This window comes from Schistocerca americana, chromosome 3 (genome assembly GCF_021461395.2).
Source record: "Schistocerca americana isolate TAMUIC-IGC-003095 chromosome 3, iqSchAmer2.1, whole genome shotgun sequence".
Classification (NCBI taxonomy): domain Eukaryota; kingdom Metazoa; phylum Arthropoda; class Insecta; order Orthoptera; family Acrididae; genus Schistocerca; species Schistocerca americana.
Window position 1 is genome coordinate 412,748,226 of NC_060121.1, and position 24,780 is coordinate 412,773,005.

The 24,780-nt window shown below is 40.0% G+C and overlaps 1 protein-coding gene across 2 annotated transcripts in view; it reads left to right on the forward strand.

The window, feature by feature from the left end:
- Positions 1 to 24,780, forward strand: part of LOC124605469 (thymidine kinase 2, mitochondrial-like) — a 125,741-nt gene that overhangs the window by 62,161 nt on the left and 38,800 nt on the right. For both annotated transcript variants that reach the window (XM_047137171.1, XM_047137172.1), the window contains exons 3-4: positions 20,710 to 20,888; positions 20,976 to 21,094. In XM_047137171.1, coding sequence (XP_046993127.1) covers positions 20,710 to 20,888; positions 20,976 to 21,094 — 298 coding nt within the window. The remainder of the gene's footprint in view (positions 1 to 20,709; positions 20,889 to 20,975; positions 21,095 to 24,780) is intronic.

Sequence of the window (24,780 nt, forward strand, 5' to 3'; positions counted from 1 at the left end):
ACAAAGCAGAAGTGCTGGCAATTTCATTGGAGCTACAGTTCCAAACTCACACCATCAAAAATGATTGTGAAAAGCAGGGGATGATATATATTTCATAGGTGGCTCAAGTGAGAGAATTATTTCAAAGATATACAGTAGTTATCAGAGATGTCTAGGCAATAGAAAGTTCCTTGGTCTTAACAGTATCCATGCTCAAACCTAAAACACCTACCTCTTCCTGCAATCGCATACTTTACCACCATATACCACCAATGCTTGTCTGCAACACACTGCACAAAAGCCTCAGTTACAGCTAAGGTAATGATAATAATAATAATAATACCACCTAAACCTAATCATAAATTATCCCGCACATAAAACTACACTGAAGAGGCAAAGAAACTGGTACACATGCCTAATACCGTGTAGGGCCCCCGCAAGCAAGCAGAAGTGCCACAACACAACATGGCATGGGCTCAATTAATGTCTGAAGTAGTGCTGGAGAGAACTGACACCATGAATCCTGCAGGGCTGTCCATAAATCCATAAGACTATGAGAGGACGGAGATCTCTCCTGACTACTAAGTTGCAAGGCATTCCAGATATGCTCAATAATGTTCATGTCTGGAGAGTTTGGTGGCCAGCAGAAGTGTTTAAACTCAGAATAGTGTTCCTGGGGCCACTCTATAGCAATTCTGGACATGTGGGGTTTCGCACTCACCTGCTGGAATTGCCCAAGTCCATCGGAATGCCCAGTAGACGTGGGGACGTGAATGGATGTAGGTGATCAGACAGGATGCTTGCGTGTGTGTCACCTGTCAGAGTCATATCTAGACAAGTCAGGGGTCCTGTATCACTCCAGCTGCACATGCCCCATATCATCACAGAGCGTCCACGAGCTTGAACAGTCCCCTGCTGAAGTGCATGGTCCATGGATTCATGAGGTTGTCTCCATACCCGTACACGTCCATCCACTCAATATAATTTTGAAACGAGACCCGTCCAACCAGGCAACATGTTTTCAGTCATCAACAGTCCAATATCATGTTGACGGTCCCAGGCGAGGCATAAAGACTTTTGGCGTGCAGTCACCAAAGGTACACGAGTGGGCCTTCAGTTCTGAAAGCCTGTATCAGTGATGTTTTGTTGAATGGTTCGTACACTGACACTTTTTGATGGCCTAGCACTGAAATCTGCACCAATTTGCGGAATGGTTGCACTTCTGTCACGTTGAATGACTGTCTTCAGTAGCTGTAGGTCCCGTTCTTGCAGGATGTTTTTCTGGCTGCAGCTATTTCTGAGATTTGATGTTTTACTGGAGTCCTGATATTCACAGTACACTCAGAAATGGTCTTATGGGAAAATCCCCACTTCATTGCTTCCTAGGAGATGCTGTGTCTCATTGCTCGTGCGCCGACTATAATACTACATTCAGACTCACTTAAATCTTGATAATCTGCTATTGTAGCAGCAGTAACTAACTGATCTAATAACTGCACCAGACACTTGTTGTCTTTTAAAGGCATTGCTGATCACAGCACCGTATTCTGGCTGTTTACATATCTCTGTATGTGAATATGGACACCTATATCAGTTTCTTTGGCACTTCAGTGTATTATCTCATTTCAATATCGATATTTCAGAGGAAACTTCTGGAGCAGCTTGTCTTGTATGCACTCACCTAATTCCTTAAGGACCACACCATAATCACCCTAAGCATATCGGCTTCCTCTCTGCACTAGTACTGTACGTTAATTCTCATGTCTTGTCAAGCACATACTGAGACAGAAGTCAGGAAGTCTTTTCCTCAATGAAGTTTTTGGTAAGGTCTGACATTACTGTTTGATCTACAAATTGTTGCAGTTATACATTAAAGGACATGTTATCCACATGATTGATTCATTCCTAATGAAGAGGAATTTCTCTGTGAATTACGAATTGTGGTTTATTAGTCTCATAACATACATAATCTAAATCATTTGCTTCAGGTACAGGAAGCACGTCAAAATTGTGGTAAAATTTTACCAGAAACATAGAACAAGTGATGTTAACAAACAGCACATCATCATCATCATCATATATTTTCGTTGTATACACATACAATAAAAAAACCTAGCACTAATTATTCTTTGCTCAAATTATCATTCCATCCTCTATGAATTCTTCTACTGAATAGTAGCATTTCTCCAACAAAATCTGCTGTAGACTTGTTTTTAGAATCTCTGGCTTCATATTAAATATATTAACTTGCTATATATTGTCATCCCCACATACTGTTGTGTCTGTACATATAATTTAAATTGCAGGTAGCATAAAATTGTTTTTATTTCTCATGTTATATGTGTGGTTAAAATGATTCTCCTCAAATAATTTTTTTCTGCTGTGTAGGAAGATTACACGAGGGCTATTTCAGAAAGTGGGGAACGTTTCGGTATTAAAAAAAAACCTAAGTACAAGAAATAAATTTTATTATATACATCTGAAAGAGCGACTGACATACTACTTTTCCACATAGTCACCAAACACATTGAGGCACTTATCATAGTGGTGGACAAGCTTTGAAAGACCTTCGTTGTAAAATTCTGCCGTCTGAGACTTCAGTCAGTGAGTCACGGCCACCTGGAGTTCCACGTCGTCATCGAAGCACTGCATTGCAAGCCAGTTCTTCATCTTGGAAAACAAGTGGAAGTCGCTTGGTGCAAGATCAGGGCTGCAGGGCAGATGAGGGAAAATTTCCCATTTGAATGAATTAAGGATTTCTTTAGTGCGGTTTGCCGTGTGAGGTCGGGCATTGTTGTGCAGAAACAAAATTTTGGACATCAGCTTTCCTCAGCATTTGTTTTGAACTGCTCTTCTAAGGCTGTGTAAAGTTTGACAGTACCGGGCAGAAATTACGGTTGCTCCACGTTTGAGAAAATCAATAAGAAGCACACCTTGCCTATACCAAAACACTGTCACCATCAACTTCCTTGCTGACAAGGTTTGCAAACATTTTCTTGGTTTTTGGGGGGAGCTTATGTGTCCCCACTCCCTGGACTGTAATTTTGTCTCACAATTGACGTGTTTCACCCAAGTCTTGTCACCGGTTATGATTCAGTCCAGTAATGAATCACCATGTTTGTGGTAGGCCTCCAAAAATGTCAACGTTGTCCCCATTTGCTGTTCTTATGGTGCTCTGTAAGCATTTTGGGCACCCATTGTGCACAAAATTTGTGGTAGTCTAGCTTTTGAGTGACAATTTCTAACAACAAAGTCTGTGAACTTGTGGAAAAGAAAGCGAAAGCTCCGTTATTGTGAAGCGACAGTTTTCACGAATCGTTTCATGAACTTTAGCAACAAGATCATCAGTCACAATGCTCAAGTATCCACTCTTCTCTTCATCATGAACATTGGTTTGGCCATTTTTAATCCGAGTGCACCATTTCTGGAAGGAACATTCACTCATTACATTGTTTCCATACACTTTGCACAGTTCACTATAAATTTCTGTAGGTTTTAGGTTTTTTCCCAATAAAAACCACAACAAAGACTACAACTCACAACTGGCAGGATCTTCGATTGCAGTGCACATTTTAAATTCAAATATTGAAAGAACCAGATGCACAGAGATGTTCCCGCTGTCATGGATGCCGACTGAGCTGCCGAGCATGCGCATACCAAAATATACGCGATCGGCGTGTGCCTAGCGGGATCAGACAGAAAAATTCCCTACTTTCTGAATAGCTTTCGTAATTTCATAAATATGTATGGGGGGAACAGTTAGGATTTGCAGTTTTATTTGGCGGACTTTTTGGCACAATCAGGAATGATATGTTTGGTGTCACAAAAGGCTTAGTGTTAAGGTCTGTATTCTATGTGCTGTGTAAAGAGTTGGTAGGTGGGAAGAAACCCTGTAGACTGCAAACACAGTGGCACTTAAAGGCAACTGTAACCATTATTTCAATACTAGGAAATCTCAGTAATATCTAGACACTGCTGCTAACTGGGGTAAACCCTGTTATATCAAAATGACCCCTATAAGAACTACAGAATGCATGGAGTAATTTCAATCAAACTTGTTTAACATGTGACTTGCTAATTGTGAAAAACTATGTATTATTTTATCAGTTTGGTTCATGGCAAAACCACAGAAAAATGTCACACATATAAAATATAAAGTTAAAACATAAAACAGACATATGAAAATATTATCAAACAAGTATAAAATTATTACAAGTAACATTCAGAGTGGCTGTTAATATCATATGTCTCCAGTGCTATATGTCCAGGAAACTTAAACATACAATAATCACTGGAGATGCCATTAAGGGGGCAGCCCACATTGAATGTATAGAAAAATAGGTGGGTTTCGTGATCCCCCCCCCCCCCCCCCCCCCCCCAAGTCAAATAAAAAGTAATGCTAAATCTGTGTCCACATCAGATGCATAACAAAATAATTTTGTACAACTCATTTTCAGTATATTTTCTATCAGAATATGTGGGATAACTGAAAAAATTAAGTCCTACAAAAATGGTGATGTGTTGAAATAAATGTCATTTTCTTCACCCACAAAACTGAGATAAAAGGGTGCACAGAAAATAGACTTTTGAAGATATCACAAATCAACTATGTAGACTGATAAGAGTATTCAATTTAGAATGCTGGCATCAAATTCTGATCAAAATGATATGTACCATTCTCAAGTTATGTTTCCTGCCAATTTGAAAACTACAGTTTCAAGAAAAATGCATTTAAAGTGTTGGGTTACTTTGTTTCAGTTAAATTAGCCTACTTTTAGTCAGTGATCCCTGTACCATGCAGCAATCCCTCCAGACACAAAAGGAGAGCCTCCTCCATCTTTGTGACCATGGTAGTCCAGCTTCTGTCTTCCATTGCTCTTTCCACTCGATATGCTTTTCATCTGCTTTTGTGTAGAAGTAGTAACAGTCTGGTCCGATCTCAAGTTTGAGAAGGTTCATAATTTCCATAAAGCCTGCTAGGCTGTCATTGAAAATACATGTCAGTTTTTTTTTCTTATTCTGTATGGTTTTTGGAGACACTTTTTCACAAATCGACTTATAATTTGATAACAGAGTTTCTGGGAAAATTGGGATGAGCACTACAATGAAGCAGACATCCCAGAGAACATTTTAAGCCATAAAAGATTGATTTTTTGAAATTTTCAAGTAGGGATACCTCTTTATGAATGTTGATCTAGTCTCCTTGAAATCCTGTTATTGGGCATTCACTAATAACTTACATAGTCTAATGTTTCAAACAATGCAAACTCCAGGTAGGAATATCAACAATGTAGTAAAAGACAGATTGCTACGTACCGTAAAGAAGAGAGACACGCTTAGAGGACACTCACATGTAGCTTTCAGCCACAGCCTTTGTCATTAAAGACAAACACACACACACACACACACACACACACACACACGACTGCCAACACCAGCCTCTAGGGCTGGAATGCATCATGTAGGATGCAAGTAGAAATCTGGAGGGGGTGGGGAAGGGGAAGGGACAGTAGTGTATAGTCTGTCTGTAAACTCAAGAGCGAGCAGCACTTTAGGTGGGGGAAGTGGCCTTTCCTGGAAGAACGCTACCACCGGCCTACAGGGGCACCCAAAATCTGTTGCCAGTTATCTGTCTAGCAGTGCAGATCAACGTGCAGTGATATACGTCATTTCTGTTCGTGGGATCTTAGTTGCCCGTGTCAGTGAGTAAACTTCGTATACTTACTGATGTACTTCAATATCTGGAAGTGATGGATAATCGTCTAGCATTGCAAGAAAATGTGCAGAATACGAAGAAGAGGAGGTATTTGGGGAGTAACGAGCGTTCGATCGTCTCTAATGTTATTACAGCGTGTATTAAACAGGCTACCCAAAAAGAACTGTTGGCTAATATTACCAGTCCCAATCAAAGGGCTGCAATTTATGCGAACATCAGCCTTACCTAATAGGATGCAGAAGTAAGGAATGGAAAAATAAGCTGCATGGTTTACTAGAATCGCCAAGAAGGAAAACTAATAATTTTGGGAGGAAACCCATCGTTACAGATAGTTTCAAAATCACGTAAAACATTTGATGCTTATGGAACACTAAATCTCTCTCTCGGTCACTGTTCATCTGATTCTAAGACATATTGCTTAAAACATGTGTGCAATAGCTATTCTAAACACTGCTGAAATTTCCTTCGAAACATGTACACTGATTCTGGACTTCTAAGCAAAAAGCTTGACATACGAGGTGTGTTCACATATTAATTTTTATTTTTTGGTCAGAACTTTATTTGTTAATCTACAGCAATGTTATCCTCTTCAAAATATTCCCAATTACATACTATACACATATGCCAGTGCTTTTTCCAATTCCCGAAACACTTTAGGAACTGTTTCTTTGGGATAGTTTATAGGTCTCTTAACTGTGCATTTTTAATCTCATCCATGCTTGTAACACCGCTGTCCCTTAAGGCCTGCTCTGAAATGTTTATACCGCTTGTCTGCCCTTGGTTTACTCATAACAGGCTCACCAAAAGCAACCTTACCATTTCTAAAAAATTCACACGCTTCATTCCATTCTTATAACAAAATTTAATAGAGATTCTCTAATTTATTTTTATTTGTTGATACTACCAAAACACATACTTTTGAGGCATATTTACGAAGACAGTGACAAAAAGTAGTGCAAATCGGACTAATACAACACACAAAATTATAAATTTCTGCTTACTTTTTAAACACTCTTTGTGTTGCAAGAATTGTTAAGTTTCAACGCAGTCCTTCAAAGAAAACTTCTGCCTTTTAGTAGAAACACAAAAAAAGAACAAGCCTTAAATTCTAAAGACTGGTTGCAGTATATGGGGTTCGTTTTACGAATAACAATAGAGGAACATACACATTCACTTGAACAGGCATTTGGTTCTATATTTGTAGTAGAATCCTGACTTCCATTCTTATGTTAATATTATTTACTCTATAATGTTGTGTTTTGGAAGAAGCTATCATTTTCAGTATTCCTTATGGTCTTAATGCATTTGTCTAAAAATGAACACAGCCAAGACGTATCTGTACACAGCTTCACCATAGATTTAAAGAGCGCCTCGCGGCAGGGCCGGCACTGCGTTGTGAAACAGCCTGTAGAGGCACCTTGTGATGTAGCTGGGTTGGCAGGTTGGGGACTCGCTCGCTCGCTCTTCAGTTTACCGACAGACTATACAGGTGGGGAGAGAGATGAATGCTATCTGGTGGAGTGTGCAGGGATTAGACTGCCAGCAGGCACAGCATCACACGAGGTTGTGGGGCAGGGACGTGGAGAAAGAAGGAACAAAAAAGGAGAGGAGTGGGTAAAGATGGGTGGATGTATTGGCAGAGGGCTGCAAATAAACAGGGTGGGAGACAAGATTGGGGAGGAGATTATAGGACACTGGGGGTGGAAACTGTTGGGTGGAAGGTGTGAGGGCAGTATATTATTATAGGTTGAGACCGGGATAATTACGGGAGCAGAGAATGTGTTATAAGGACAACTCTCATCTGCCCAGTTAAGAAATGTTGCTGTTGGAGGGAAGGATCCAGATGGTTGGGAGAGTGAAGCAGTCATTGAAATCAAATGTATTATGTTCAGCTGCATGTGGTACCACAAGGTGGTCTACTTTGCTCTTGGAAAAAGTTTGGTGGTGGCCATTCATACTGGTGGACAGCTGATTGGTAGTCATACACCCAAATTTAGCTATGCTGGACTTGTCAAAGACCTACCCTCCTTCTTCTGATCCCTGTAATGGAAGCACTTCTTTACCACCAATCCCTCAAAAAGAGAGAGAGAGAGAGAGAGAGAGAGAGAGAGAGAGAGAGAGAGAGAGACCATAATTCCAACACTGAACACTGCCTCTTCCAGTTCATACAACCATCCAACCATGATCCTCTCCCCTCCCATGTAACCACCCACTGGTCACCTTCTGGGAATTCCTTACCTTCAACTTAGCCTCACTATCCTTCCCCTAGTACCTTCCTTAGAACACCAACCTTTTGGTAGAAGAAAGAACAGCCATACAGAACCTCAACAAATCCTGACATAATCATCCCACCTGTAAACAAAGGCTCCACTGTTGTAATGAATCACAGTGACTACTGGGCAGAAGGCCTCCACCAATTATCTGACTCCTCCACCTACAAACTCTGCCAGAGTGATCCCATCCCAGAAGTCCTGCACAAACTCCAATCCTTTCTTAACGCCTTAGGCCCCTCCCAGAACATCTCCCCTGAATCCAGTTCCCTCCTTAACCCTATGACACTCCACACACACACTTTCTACATGGCTCCCAAAATCTGCAAACCCAACAATCCTTGATGCCCCATGAGGCTGGTTATTGTGCCCCCGCAGAAAGAATTTCGGCACTCATTGACCAACACCTCCAACCAATTGCCCATAATATAGCCTCCCATGTCAAAGACACCAACCACTTCCTTCACTGACTCTCCACCATCCCCACCATTTTACGTCCTGGATCCCTACTCATCACTGTTGATGCCATCTCCCTATATGACGACGTCCCTCATGCCTGTGGTCTTACCACTATTGAACACTAGCGTTCCCAGCACCCTTTAGACTCCAAACCTACTACATCATCCCTCATACACCTTACTAACTTTTTCCTAACCTACAACTACAACTCATTTGAAGGGAAGGTTTATAAACAAATACGCGGCACTGTCCGGGCACCCACATGGCACCTTCCTATGCCAACCTTTTTATGGGCCATCTAGAGGAGACCTTCCTAGCCTCCCAAAACACCAAACTCCAATTCTGGTTCAGGTTCACTCATGATATCTTCGTGATCTGGGCCCAGGGTCAAGACATCCTAGCGACGTTCCTTCACAACTTCAACACCTTCTCTCCCATCCATTTTGTGTGGTCCTCCTCAATCCACTGTGCCATCTTCCTAAATATTGACCTCTCCCTGTCTAATAGCTCCATCTTCACCTCTGCCCACATTAAACCTGCCAACCACAAAGAGTACCTGAAGTTTGACAGATGTCATCCCTTTCACACCAAAAAATTCCTCCCATATAGCCTGGCTACCCAGTGTAGTAGCAACTTCTGACACTGAATGTAACAGCAACACGAAATGTAGCGGGAAGAGGTAGAAGGCACTGTATTAAGACTCCTCTGAGCTTTCCAAATGATTTATTGTTTCCAACTACAGTGCCGCATTCCCCTTGGTCTAGCGTCATCGGGTCCCGCAATGCTGACGACGCCACCTTAGCGACCCGTCAAGCGCTCTGCTAATGTGTCGGCCCTGTACGGCCGTGGTGATACGACGATGTCAGGGCTGCACCGGCAGCCAACTCGACAGCCTTCTCCCTGCCACCCACTGACAACTGCAAGGTGGCCTGTGTCATGTGTCCGTGCTGGTGTGGCTGGGTCGTGGTGACAACAAGCGTCCACAGCCCAGCAACTGAATCTACAGCCCTCGCCCTGTATGTCTCTGGTGTGAGTTGGGAGCCAAGACGCCTGCGGTAGCGAGCCTTGGAGTGGCACACTGTTGGCTGGTTACGGACCTCACGTCGGCCACAGAGGGTCGAACCAGCGACCCGCTGTGGTCTGGAATGCTGGCGCCCCATCTGCTCGTGTGTGTAGCCGGTGGTGTGTGACACCCCGCCATCCAGGAAAGCTGCCACACTTGAATTCTTTGTTAGTGAATTGGCTACTATTTATATGAAGCTGTGCACCTCTGTTTTGCTAAACGCACCACTCCACGTCATGTACTCATAACACTTAGGTTGACCAGCGGGCCCCTTCTGCCTGTGACTTGTGCCATGCAAACCACTGCATGTACTTTTTCTGGTGGTTCCACGCCCCTGTGGCCTCTATTTTACTTCGCAACTGCTGGTGAGCATAACTCACTGTAAACAGGCTCACACCTGGCTGTAACTTGTGCGCTCAGAAATATTGCACCAAAACTGAATTTTCCTATCCCAAATGGTAGTGCTGCTACACCAGGGATGGCATATATGCAGTGACAAAAACTCCCTTGCTCAGTATGCTGAGGGTCTCACCAAGGTCTTTACAGACAGGCACTATCCCTCACACCTAGCCTGCAAATAGATATCCCATGCCATTTTGCTTCACAACCCCAATCCTCCCACCACTCCCAAAAATCAGCCACAGTGGAGTGTCCCCTTCGTCGCCCAGCACCAACCCGGACTGTAACAACTAAACCACATTCTTTGCCAGGGCTTTGATTACCTATCATTGTTACCTGAAATAAGGGACATCTTACCTGAGATACTTCCCACCCCTCCTAAAAGGTGTTCCATTGACCAACCGACCTCCACAACATCCTAGTCCATCCATATGCCACTCACAATCCCAACTCCTTGCCACAAGAATCACATCCCTGTGGAAGACACGGTGCAAAACCTGCCCAATCCACCCACCCAGCACTTCTATTCCAGACCTGTCAAAGGTTTATCCTACCACATCAGGGTCAGGGACATTTGTGAAAGCAGCCATGTCAGTTAACCATCTCTGCTGCAATCATTACACAGCATTTTATATTGATATGACTACTAATCAGCTACCACCAAACTGTGGCCAAAAGCAGAGTAGAGCACCTTGTGGCACAACATGCAGCTGAACACAACACACTTGATTTCAATGGCTGCCTCACTACCCAAGCCATCTGTATCCTTCCCTCCACCACCAGCTTTTCTGAACTGCACAGATGGGAGTTATCCTTACAACACATTCTCCGCTCCTTTAATTATTCTGGCTTCAACCTACAATAACGTACTGTCACCACACCTTCCACCCAATAGTTTCCACCTCTTCTGTCCTTTCATCTCCTCCCCATTTTCATCTCCCACCCTATTTATTTGCAGCCCTCTGACAATGCATCCACTCAGCTTTGCCCAGTCCTCTACTTTTTTTTCTTCTTTCCTCACATTACTGCCCCACAACCTCCTAATGCTGTGCCTGTTGGCAGTCTGGTCCCCGCTCACTCCACCACATAGCATTCATCTCTCTCCCCATCAATACACTACTGTCCCTTCCCCTTCCCCTTCCCCTTCCCCTCCAGATTGCTGCCTGCTTCCCATGTGATGTTGCATTCTGGCCCAAGATTCTGGTGTTAACGGACGTGTGTGTGTGTGTGTGTGTGTGTGTGTGTGTGTGTGTGTGTGTGTGTGTGTGTGATGCAGTAGTGGCAGCTTGAAATTTTCCTTGGCAGCTGCACAATAGTATGCAATGTGATCTAGTAAGTGTGGTTCTCTAATTCTTGTTCAAAAACAGTGTTCAGGTAAGTAACACAGACATAGGAAAACAAATACTGCAGGCAATAAAATGAGACTCGGAAATTTACACGGAAAGAAAAAATGCAAAATCTGAACTTCACTCATAACCATTTGTAAGCTAGGTCTCTTTTACAGTGACTGGCAACAGGTACACCAATCCTAAGACAAGTGCCTAAAGTTACTCCCTTTAGGTAGCCCACCACATTAAAAACCATAAATCAACGTCATCAGACAAGTTTTAAGATCATCTGTAGGTAGTATAAGTTCGTGTTTATCATATTTTTCTTTCATGAGAAATATGTGGGATCAATTGGGAAACCTGTGAATCATTTCCATGGTTTATTATAAAACTATCATTTTACAATGGTATTCATAGCATCTCTGGGACGACCATACAAAAACTGCAAAACATATAGAAAACACACACATCAGTGGATAGACCATCTCTCCACATTCTTAACTAACATTGCAGGACACCATTTGTGACATGGCAAATGTCAAAACAATAGTGAAACTCTTGCCATATAAGCCCCAACAGGTCATGGTTGAAATCAGAAACCACATTAGTTATCTGACCTTGCAATTCTTCCACATCAAGTAGCAGCAGACAGAGGAAGATATTATCTTTGACATACAAGGTGTGATTGGAAAATTTTAAGAATGAGCTTGTGCAGTGGTGGTACTTACATGCTACTGTGATGCATCTCCTTCAAAGTAGTCCCCTTCTGACTGAACACACTGACTCCAATGGTCTTTCCACTTTTGGAAACATTCCTGGAAATTTTTTTTTCCTGAAATATGTTAAGGATGCTCTCTGTATTTGCCTGGATGTTTTCAATCAAGTCAAATCGCTTCCCTTTCAAAGAAAATTTCAGTTTAGGAAACAGGTAGAAGTCTACAGGGGCCAAATCAGGGGAATATGGCAGTTGTGGAACCACAGGAATTTTGAATTTGGTCAAAAATTCAACGATGGAGAAGGCACGATGAGCCAGAGCATTGTCATGGTGTAGCACCCAACTCCTGTCTTCCCACAATGCAGGCTTTTTCTTCTGCACCTTTTCACGCAAATGCTCAAGGACACATTTGTAGAATTCCTGGTTAATTGTCTGTCCTCCAGAGGTAAATTCATGATGCACAATACTGGTAGAATTGATTTTTGTCTTCACCTTCGACCGACTTTGCCATGCTTTTTTCATTCGTAGTGAACCTGGAGTCTTCCACTGTGAAGACTGCACTTTGGTTTCAGGATCATATCCATATACTCATGATTCATCACCTGTAATTACCCTGTTTAACAAATCTGGGTCATTTTTAGTCCAATTAATCAATTCTTGGCACCCCTCAAGTTGGTATTGTCTCTGGTCATTTGACAATACTTTTGGAATGAATTTTGCAGATACTCGACACACGTTCAGATCTTCAGATAAAATTGACTGAACTGCATAGAAACTTGAATTAAGTTCATCAGCCATCTCCCTAACTGTAATTCTATGATCAGAGCATACTAAGTCATGAACTTTCACAACATTTTCATTCATTTTTGAGGTGGAGGGACAGCTGGACCGTGGTTCATCTTCAAATGATTCTTGGCCATTTTTAAAGCTGTTCAACCAGACAAAAATATTTGACTGGCTCATAAAATTTATCTCCAAAAGCCGTTTTTAATAGTTCATAAGTCTCAGAAGCTGATTTCTCAGTTTTAAAACAAAATTTCACACAAACTCATTGCTCTGTTTTTACGTCAGTTTTCACACAGACAGAATCTGGCAACAAGCCCTAACAAACCCACACTCAACCAGCTGCCACAACAGACTGAATAAAGGAAACACAGTTTCCTGTCAGAGGGCGTGTACCTGCCCAACAAACCAGTAAGCAGTTGCGGATCCATTCTTAAAACTTTCCAATCACACCTCGTAATCCAATACGAAGAAATCATTAAGTTAAAACTGGGTTCATAGGGGCCACCAAAGAAGAGGAAAGTCATGATGGAAAGCATATCCAATCCAACACTGTCTTGCTGTAATAATGGCAAAAGCCATTGCTGCAGCATGTCCAGACACACAAAAACAGTCACAGTTCTCTCTGAAAAGAAGTGGTCTATAACCTTCTGAAGGGCACATGGCACGAAACACTTTAAATTTAGGTGAATTATGAATGTGTTCCACAATCCATGTGAATGTTCTGCACCAAAACCACACACGTTTTGACAGCTCACCTATCCAGGAGCACAAAATGTGGCTTTGTCACTTGAAACCAACTTCTGTTAATATCTGTCTTCCTTCAGTAGCCACTGCAAAAGTCAGAATGAAGCTCTTTGTCCTGAGTATACAGCACATGTAACATCTGGAATTGATATGGTTTTACACACAGACGTTTGCATAGAATGCACCAGGCAGTTCACTGCAGTACCTGCAGTTCTCTGCTCACATGTGTTGTCAGTTGGATTGTGACAGATGAGGCCTGCACATGCTCCACCTTCTCTGCAGACCATCCCAGCCAGCCTGTTTTCTTCATACCACATAGCCAACCAGTCTCATGGAATATGTTGTGCTACCCATGAATTGTTTTTTCTGGTGGAACTTTCATCTGATATTGTGTGAAAGCGTCACTGAATTTAATGAATTCAGGGACATAAAATATATACATTGCTCCATTATATACATGCTTGCCCTGTAGTAGTGTGCTCTGCACCTACACTAGAGCATTTATTACAAATTGAAATTTGAGAGATGCTCTATCCACTGATTTGTGTAATTTTTCTGTATATCTTGTAGTTCTTGCACAGTCATCTTCTGAAACCTCAGAGGTACTTACAAATAAACTGTATAGTCCCCAAGCTTATTGTCGTAACACACTTCCCAATCAAATGTATGCTGAACATCTTGTGTGACTCCTAGGGAACATAATTTGAAGTACACTAAAGGGTCAAATTTCTTATCTGTAGATGGATGTCAGATATGCAGCCAACTTCCAAGATAGTACACTCTAGGTGACATAATGCTACAACGGAATGGCCAGAAGTGTATAAAGATGATGGACTAATTAGATATTGTGTCTCTCCTGGACAGAGAAATCTTTGGAAACACACAAATTATAAATGTTCTTCTGTCAATCCAATGATAAATGTCAGATGCAAAATATAAAACTTGGCAATGAAGGAATGAGTAAAGACATACTGTTGGAGTAAAACATTCCACCACCATTAGGTGTGAAGGTGTTAATGTGGAAGAGGTTACTCATAAAACTGAGTAAATCTCTGGAATTCCTGGAGAAATTTCAAGCCATCTTTGTACATGCATGACTTATCATCTGGAAAAAATACTGTGGAGGTAACACACCTATAGCTGTGTAGATAGGGATGTAATGGGACCTCTAGAACCATTAGAGTAACTTCACACAAACTTGGTATGCATATGAGTTAGTAATTTGGATCATATCTTCATGATCTGAACTCAGGACCAGGACACCCTACTGTTATTCCTTCACAACCTCAACACCTTCTCTCTCATCCACTTTACCTGGTCCTCCTCAACCCAAGATGCCATTTTCCTGGACATTGATCTCCTCCTCAGTGATTGCTCCAAGCACCCCGATTCCCAAATTAAACCCACCAATCACCAACATTACCTGCATTTAAATAGCTGTCATCCCTTCCGCACCAAAAAGTATCTCCCATACAGCCAGGCCACCCAGGGATGGTGTATGCAGTGACAAGAATTCCCTCACCCTGTACGTTCCCCTTTCCTGCCCATTCCTTATCCCCACCTACCTCCTTGCCCCAAAGCCTCTGACCAATGCAGCACCTGTTGGCACACCTCCTTATAACCCTGCACACTCTTCCAGACGGTGGTCCTCTCTCCCCTCACCACCACCCGTACTGTGCTATCCCTTCCCCTTCCCTACCTGCTACAGATTGCTGCTTCCATTCAACATGACACTTGCACTGCTTTGCATTCCAGTCCAAGTTGCTGCAGATGGAGGTCATGTATGCGTGAAGTGAGCTTGCTTCTGTGAAAGAATGTGTGTGTGTTTCCTTTTCTGAAGAAGGCGTTGGACAAATAACTAATTGTGTAAAAATCTTTTCATTGTGCCTGTCTGCAACTCAACCTGTCATCTTTACAGTGAGCAGCAGTGTACTTTTTCCTTATATTGTTAAGTCTTTTCATTGTGCCTGTCTGTAACTCAACATGTCATCTTTATGGTGAGCAGCAGTGTACTTTTTCCTTATATTGTTGGTATTCCAATCTGGAGTTTCCATTGTTTAATTTGGAAGATAAATAAATGAAATAAAAATACATTGTTTGTAAGACACCACAGGATGTGATTTTGAATCCATGGTTTTTAGGATTGCTAGGCTGGTTGGTAACATTCCCCTTTTAAGTCAAAGTTTTAAATGATACTGCTACATCCTAAATGGATTACAAGCAATGGAAGGAGTATAAGATAACCATTCATCACATAGCTGAAGCACTGAGCAATTGACAGGCACAGAGGAAAAGGAGGAGTTATTACACACATTAAGATAGAATGCAAGTTCAGAAACATTGAGACAAGTAGATTTCACAGTGATCAGGACTATAAGAGTGTGCTTGTGAATTAATGCTGAAAAATAGTTCACTTTTAATTCTAACTGTATATACATCCCCACTGGAAAATTTTGAACTATTTATGGGGAATGTGGATTCTTACTGTGCTATCTGATAGACAGTCTGTGGTGATTTTGATGTAGATTTTCTAAAGGACTGTGATAGGAAAAATTATCTGGAAACCTTACTTGGATCCTATAATTTGGTCTCAGTTATTAACTTTCCAAAACGGATGGATAAAGACAGTAGGACACCAATTGATAATGTTTTCTTTGATGAAGCTCAAAGTAAGAAAATAACTTTTTACCCAGTAACAATTGCTCTCTCTGATCGTGATGCACAGTTAGTCAGGATAAATAACATAGCGCCTTATGCTATGGATACTCTTCAGTGGAAATCAGTTAGAATAACTGATGACTCTAGGAAAAATGTATTTAGGAGTAGTTTACAGTAGATGACATGGAATGTAATTTGTAATTAACCAAATGCTAACATAAAATTTAATCTATTTCGATAAATTCATATCACTATTTGAAAATAGATTTCTCATCTTTTGGCAAGAACAAGTAGTAATCCTGCAGTAGTTGCACACTACAAAAATACTCAAAATTGATAAGAAAGTTTATTAAAAAATCAAATCACATGCACATAACATCAGAAATCAGTACTTCTGACAACAGACTTAAAGTAGTATGGAATATAGTGAAGTGATTGACAGGGTAATAAGCCACAGAACAGCACAACAGCACTACTGAACTGAATGGAAGGTCTATAAATGATGACTCACAGGTAGCAAATGCAGTTAATCAGAATCACAGCAGTATGTTGAATGTATCACCAAATTCTCTTCCTGAAATTAAGAAAATTATACATTCTCTCAAAAATAAAAGCTCATCTGGTTTTGATGGTGTTTCCAATAGAGTACTAAAATTTGTTTCTGTATAATAATTCTGGTCTTATCTGAAATATGGAATGAAACATTAACTCATGGCATTTTTGCAGAGAGGCTGTACTATGCCTTTGTTAAACCAGTTTTTAAGAAAGGTGATAAGAGAGATGTCAATAATTACTGACCAGCTTCACTGCTGACATCATTCTCCAAAAATTTTAGAGAGGGTGATGTATTCTAGAATAGTTTCTCACCTTAGCAACAATAGTGTCCTTAGCAAATCACAATCTTAGTAATTCAAGCAAAATAGTCCAGGGACGTAATTCTGACTGGGGAGAAATCATGTATGGGGTCCCCCAAGGTTCAGTCTTAGGTCCACTACTGTTCCTCATGTATGTAAATGATCTTCTGTCTAGTATACAACAGTCAGAATTATTTCTTTTTGCAGTTGAGAATAGTACTGTAATCAATTCAAGCATACATACAGAAACAGAAGAAATGGTAAACAAAGTTCTTAAAAGCATCATTGACTGGTTTTCTGAAAATGATCTCACCCTCAATTTTAAAGAGACCCAACATATTCATTTCTGCACATTTAGAGGTACTACAGCAATGATAAGTGTAACACATAGTGAGGAAATAATAAATAGGATGGAAACTTCAAAATTCTTAGGGGTCCATATAATTAGAATTTAAATGTGAAAAAACACATTTTGGAATTCTTAAAACAACTTAGTTCAGCCACATTTGTGCTTAGACTCATTGCAGATCATGGAGAAAGACACATCAGTAAGTTGACATATTCTGCATATTTTCATTCAATGATGTCATATGGGATAATGTTCTAGGGTAACTCATCTTTAAGAAAGAAAGTCTACATTGTTAAAAATGTGCTGTGAGAATAATATGTGGTGTTAACCCACAATAATGTTGTAGGTATCTGTCTGAGTTGGGCATATTGTATATTTATTCCCTCATGACGTTTATTGTAAATAATCCACTGCAGATCAAGAGGAACAATGAAGCACATAATTACACTACTAGAAGGAAAAATGACATTCATTACTCCGCATTAATGTTGTCTTTAGCACAAAAAGGGATGCACAATGCTCCAACAAAAATTTTTGATCACTGACCCAGTGATATAAAATGTCTGACAGACACCAAAGTAAAATTTGATAACAAACTGAGAAAGTTTCTTCTGGACAGCTTCTTCTATTCTGTTGAAGAATTTCTATTACTGCAATATGTAGCAGATGGTGAGTAGGAATTACTCACTCACATCTTTATATCCTTTTTTCTTTTCATATAAAAAATAAATAAATAGAAATATTCAGAATGTAACCGTATGTACAAATTAATTTACAGTGTGAATGTATAACGACGCATTCCACATCATTATGATCTATTGTGCAAAATGATCCATGAAACATATTACTAACTAACTAGTGGATACAAGACCACATTACTGATCTATTGGAGAACGTCCTCTTTCAAAGCAACAAGAAACACTCTCAATGTATAAAGGGAAGTCAAACAAAAACAAAGTCAGATAGAAAAAAAAGTAAGCATACTGTTTATTATTTCAAAAGTAATTGCCATAACGTTTAACTCATTTATCCTACTGTGAGACAAAATGGTTGACATCTTCATGGAAAAATGTTCGAAGTTGCCTATGGAACCATGATTGCATCTTTGTTGGAAGCAAATTGACAGCCACAAATGTCCTTCTTCAGTGCTCCAAAAATAGGAAATTGCATGGGGAGAGAGGAGAGATGGGGACAGCATGCAGAATGTGTAAGGACTTCCCAGTGCAACTTCTGTAGTGTAGTCAAAATGATATTGGTGAAATGTGTGCCCACCCAAATGTTACCAGGATTGTTTTGTCCACACTGCAGAAGTTCTGCACATCCTCCATACAGTCATAATTTCTCCCCATGCAATTCTGACCAGCCAAATGCTCACAAATAATTGCAACTAAATATTAATTTAATTCTCTTTCTGGGTTTCCTCTTTTCTCAACTGATGATCCTGGTTGGTAGATACCATTGGTAGTTACTTTTTTTTGTAATTCCATGTATACTACACTGACTTATAGGATATTTTCTCTCTTGTTTCAGTAAATTTATACATCTGAAAATGGGAATATAATTTTCCCAAATCAATGCTGTTCTTACCAAGGTCATAACTGAAGCTCAGTTCTGGATGTTCTGTAAACAAAAGCCTATAAAATACAATTGTTTGAAAAGGCAGCTAAAATGTTCTTCATAAGTAATATATGCTACATAATTAATGCTTTCTAGTGGACTTAGAGCATGGCTAGTAATGAAAGGGGATAACTACAATACTTCGTCATATTTCAGTACATGATCTTGGTTTACTGCTTTTGCAAGGAAATCATATTTCAAGGTGCAAAATAAATTATAGTAATGTCTCTGGCTCAGTTTTTCAGGTGGACTGAGGAGCATTTAATATGTGTGGGAATGGAGCCTAGAGTTGGGGCAAGGGGCACAGCAGCATCTTCACAGTCCAGTAGCTATGAGCAGCTGTCCTTAGTGTGTGCAGCAATGAAGAACAGAGCTATGTTTTATATTACATATTACCTGCAACAAATTGCACATAAATGAAGGAACACTGTACAATAGGGACTAACCAAATGGGGCAGAGTAGCTGTTTAGACACTGCAGTAACCTCGTATTGAGGATGGAGTTGTTCTGCTTGGCCACCCTGATTTGGGTTTCTCGTGGTTTTCCTAAATCACTTACACAAATTCTGGGATAGTTTCTTAACGTAAGGCCATGGCTGACCATCTGTCCTATCCTTGTAAAGCATGGTATATACACTGTGTGTACTGATTTGCATTTTATTACCTTAACCAATCCTATATCATTGTGAGATGATACTTGTGACTTATCTAATGAAAGCGCTGGCAGGTTGATAGACACACAAACAAACACAAACTTACACACAAATGTCTGCTTGTGTCTGTGTATGTGCGGATGGATATGTATGTGTGTGCGAGTGTATACCTGTCCTACTTTCCCCCTAAGGTAAGTCTTTCCGCTCCTGGGATTGGAATGACTCCTTGCCCTCTCCCTTAAAAAACACAGCCTTTTGTCTTTCCCTCTCCTTCCCTCTTTCCTGATGAAGCAACCGTTGGTTGCGACAGCTTGAATTTTGTGTGTATGTTTGTGTGTCTATCAACCTGCCAGCGCTTTCGTTTGGTAAGTCACATCATCTTTGTTTTTAGATATATTTTTCCCATGTGGAATGTTTCCCTCTATTATGTTCATGAGATGATACTTGGATGATAAAGATAGATAAATAAACTTTGTAAGGAGAGGAAGCAATACCACATGATTTGTGCCATCAGCCATGGCGTAGCAGTCTTTGCTGCCTGCTGACGTGCAACATGCAACACACTAGTTTGATTCTTGCCTTAGCTTTGATTTAACATTTCTGAATTCTGGAATTTTCTGAGACTGACTGACTTATCAATCAAAAGTTATTTGTTAGAAAACACTGTGCGTGAAAACATAGGGGCATTCTGTATTGAGGCAAACAATTCAGCTCTGTATGTCGTTTTGTGTGTGGTCAATAAATGTGTGTTCAATATAAAGTGTTACTTACTGATGACTCTACTCTTGTAACTGGTTCTTGATTCATGTTTCTGCTTGACAATATTTTTGCCATCTTTGGTCTAGATATTATATAAATTGCTAAGCTATGAGTCATTGCTTTCAATTAGGGAACAAGAAAAAGTTTCTCTGTAAGCTTTTAAGGGTCAGCTTTAGAAACATTTGCAGTAGACCTTATATTCAAGAGTTTATCACAAGACAATGAATTTTCTTCAGTACTGGCACATGCAACTTTTTAAACTATATTTTTTTTCTTTATATCTTGTACTTATAATAGTATCACACTCATATATTGGCCAACTTAGCAGACTATTGGCTTATAGTCTGTTTGTCTTCCATAGGAACCCATTGACGTCTGGCGTAATGTGCGTAGTCATAATCTGTTGGGGCTTCTATATGAAGATCTGAAACGATGGAACTTTATGTTTCAAAACTATGTACAGTTGACACGATTATCTATACAAACTCAAGAAAGTGCCAAACCTATTCAAATGTTTGAAAGATCTGTTCAAAATAACAGGTGAGATTTAATGCAACAAAAGACAGAATAAAGATACATGGCCAAGATCTGTGTTTATGAAACATACTGATTTTTGTAACCCTGCAGGTACTGTTTTGTAGAGATGGCACATCAACAGGGTCTTCTTGAAGATCCTGAATATGATGTTCTTTGTGAGGGTTATGACTGGATTAAGAGGAACATGGATATTCAGCTAGATCTGACAGGTTAGTATATTGTAACATAAGCCAAGATCATGTGTGTATTTTAATTCTTTATTTATTTAATCATTCATTCCTCATCAGTTACCCCCATATATCTTAGAACCATTGGATTAGTGACTCAGTTGGCTTTGAGTCAAATTATTGATCATTGTTACTTCCATTTTCCATTTGACTGATCAGTAATATGAAATTCTGTCTTTTTTATTCTCTTTTTGATGTAAATTATTTGAAAAATATGTAGAAAAAAATGTTTATATGCTTTTCATTGTGCAGGCTTTCCTCCTCTTATACAGAATGGCCCATTGGATAGAGTACATTGTCAGTTAGCCACCCTGCTAAGATATATGCCTGCTTGTGCCATCTGCCACTTCTGATTGGACCCACATAGTATTCCATTAAGCTTGGTGTGGGACATATTGAGCCAGAGGAGGAGTTCTGTTGTGTGTAGAGTCTTGCAGCTGTCTTAAGCACAATGTCCTGTGGAAGAGATGGTCATTTCTGTGTTCTAGAAAGAAGGGCAATACCCAAGTGGATTAAACAATGGTGTGAGACAGATGATGTAACTAATGTGCAACATGAGGGACCTGAAATGACAGTCCGAATGCTGGAAAATATCCAAAGAGTTCATGCAGTTTTGCATTGAGGCTCACAGCGATCTGTCCATTGTCAGTCCTCAGAATTCCTCGCATGTCTTTGCAGAGGATCATGAAACAGATTTACAGTTTCATCCTTATAGTCTGTAGGTGGCAGTTATGGCCGGGAGATAAAGTGCGTAGGCACAATGTCTGCACAACATTACTGGACAAAATTGACCAGGATGAGGCATTTATGACAGATCTTGTGACGTCTGATAAGGCAAACTTTCATTTGAATGGATTTGTTGGTAAACAAAACTTCTAATGTTACTCGGGCACAAGCCACAGGTCACTCACGAAAAGGGCCAGGGTTGTCCAAAGTTGTTATTTGCTGTGCTTTTGGTTGGTCCATTGGTATTGCTGGACCAGTTTTTATTTTTATTTATTTATATATTTTTAAAAGAAAAGATGACAGTGGAAATCCAGTGTCCGTTCTGAGAGGTATGCAGCCATTTTAATAATATCTTCATTCCTCAGCTTCAGGGACATTGCTATTTAAATGCAGTTTGCTTTTAGCAAGATGAGGCTGCATCCCATATTGCCTATAATTCAGTGATTACACTGAGGCACCAGTTTCCACATTGATTACTCCCATGATTAGGTGATGTCCCATGGCTGGTAAGAGCACTTGATCTTTCAGCCACACATTTTTTTCTGTGGGTGTTATCTCAGGAAGAAAGTTTTTTTGTGACCATTCCACAATACTGATGACTTGAAGGCTGCAGTCCAGGAAGGGAAAGAGACCATTCCTTAAGAAATGATTGAGAACATAATGGAGAACTTCTGTGAACATCTTCAGCAATGCATTGGCAATGTTGGAAACCATTTGAGTGATGGACTTCTTAAGAAATAAAGTTGTGTTTGGCTTTTTAGTAATGGCAGTGTGTGTTGAACAATTATTTGTCAGTTACATTGGTGTAAATATATGAGGTCTGTTCAAAAAATTCTGGAACTTTGTCCACAAAACTTTTCTATGCTTACATTATACTTATTGTGCATGTTCTCTTTCGAAATACTCTCCACCACAATTGATAAACCTAACTGAACACCATTTCCACTTCTGGAAGCAGTCTTGGTATGCCTCTTGCTGGATCACGTGAAGCACCACCTGTGAATTTTCTTTTATCTCATCTATTGTTGCAAATCTTCATCCTCTCAACGGGATTTTAAACAATGGAAATAAAAAAAAGTCCACAGGGGCCAGGTCTGGAGAGTATGGAGGCTGGGGCATCACAGTGATTTCACTCATCAGCGGGGATGAATATGTAGGTGCATTATCATGATGCAAGAGCCATGGAATGTCTCGCCACATTTGAAGCCATTTCCTTCTCACATTTTTTTTGCAAGTGTTGCAACATGTCCCGATCATACCATCAGTTAACGGTGTGCCCCTGTGACATGAATTGATGATGAACTAATCCTTCAAAGCCAAAGAAAACTATCACCAAGGTTTGACATTTTACCTGACCTGACAAGCTCTTTTTGGTCTTGGAGAACCTTTTCTGACCCATTGTGAAGACTGAACCTTGGTCTCAGCATCATAACAGTAGACCCATGTCTCATCACCAGTTATGATTATCTTAAAGAACATCTCATTCTCATTTGTGAGATCCAAAAGCTCTTCACAGATTGTAAGAAAAAGGTCTTTCTAATCTTGACTCATGAGCCATCGGACAAATTTGGCAGCAGCACAATGCATTCCAAAATGCTGTGTCAGGATTTCACGACATGATCGAACTGCACTGTTACATTATTCAGCAATCTCTCTGACAGTCTTTTTATTGGCAAGCACACTTTTATTGATGTTCCTGACAGAGTGTCATTGGTAGATGTCCTGAATGAGGGTCATCTTCAATTTCCATCTGGCTATTTTTAAACCATGTGAACAATTCGTAACACCAAGTACCACATAATCACTTATCACCATAGACTTCCTGCATCATTTGGTGTATCTCTGTACAGGTTTTCTTGAGTTTCACACATAATTTAATGCAGATGTGTTGCTCCTCTAACTCTGCGTTCGCAAACTGGGTGACACGACGTTGTGCTCAATATATCAATGAACAATAACTAACAGACATACAACAGTGAAACTTCTGGCACTTACACATTAAACATAGGCGTGTGCAGGGATGTCAACTGCATTTCGCTCCAACACACGATTGGTGTGAAATTATGAATGTTCCAGAATTTTTTGAACTGACCTCATATACTAAGCCTCATAATAACCAAATGCAAATGTACTACTTTCCATGGTGCTCCCTGTAGTGCAATGAATTAAAATAAAAGTTCCATAGCTATGTAACAGTAGCAGTATTTAAAATATATGTATAGAACTTTCACTGGAGTTTACAGCTTTGTATTGAATATATTAGCAAGTTTAGTATACTGTATTTTGATTCACTAAAGAAATTGGTCATTATATTTAGGGAGAAGCAGCTATTAGTTTTGATGGGGTTTTGGAATTTGATTGTAAGGGAGAGCAAGGGCTGGCTGAAAGTAATGAAAATGGAAGCTGCCTGATTGTATTTTGCACAGAGCACAATTTAATCATTGTTAATATCTGATTTAAAAACCATGAAAGGAGGCTGAGAATGTGGAAGAATCTGGAGACACAAGAAGGATTCAGTTGAATCGTATAGTGGTAAGGCAGATATGTAGAACATACCTTTTAAACTGAAAAATATTTCCAGGAACAGATCTGGAATTTGACTGTAATTTATTAGTTATGAAATGGAGAGTAAATCTGAAGACTTTGCAAAAAGAGAGATGACATAATGAAGGGGCAAATAGACATATAGGCAAGGTTCAGTAGGAATTCTTGAATAACTCGTGAGATATTAAATTTAAATAATGGAAAGTAAGACTTTGGTGAAAGCTCATGGTGGAACAGTCTTTTCATTGAGCCTGTATGCAACTCATCATAGATATTAAATTTAATTGATGGAAGGACACAATATAAAAATTTACCAAATTAACCAGGGGAAAAAATGAGATTGACAGAAAGTGCTAAATAGTAAAGCTGGAAAGCGTACAGGAGAAATGATAAGCTGT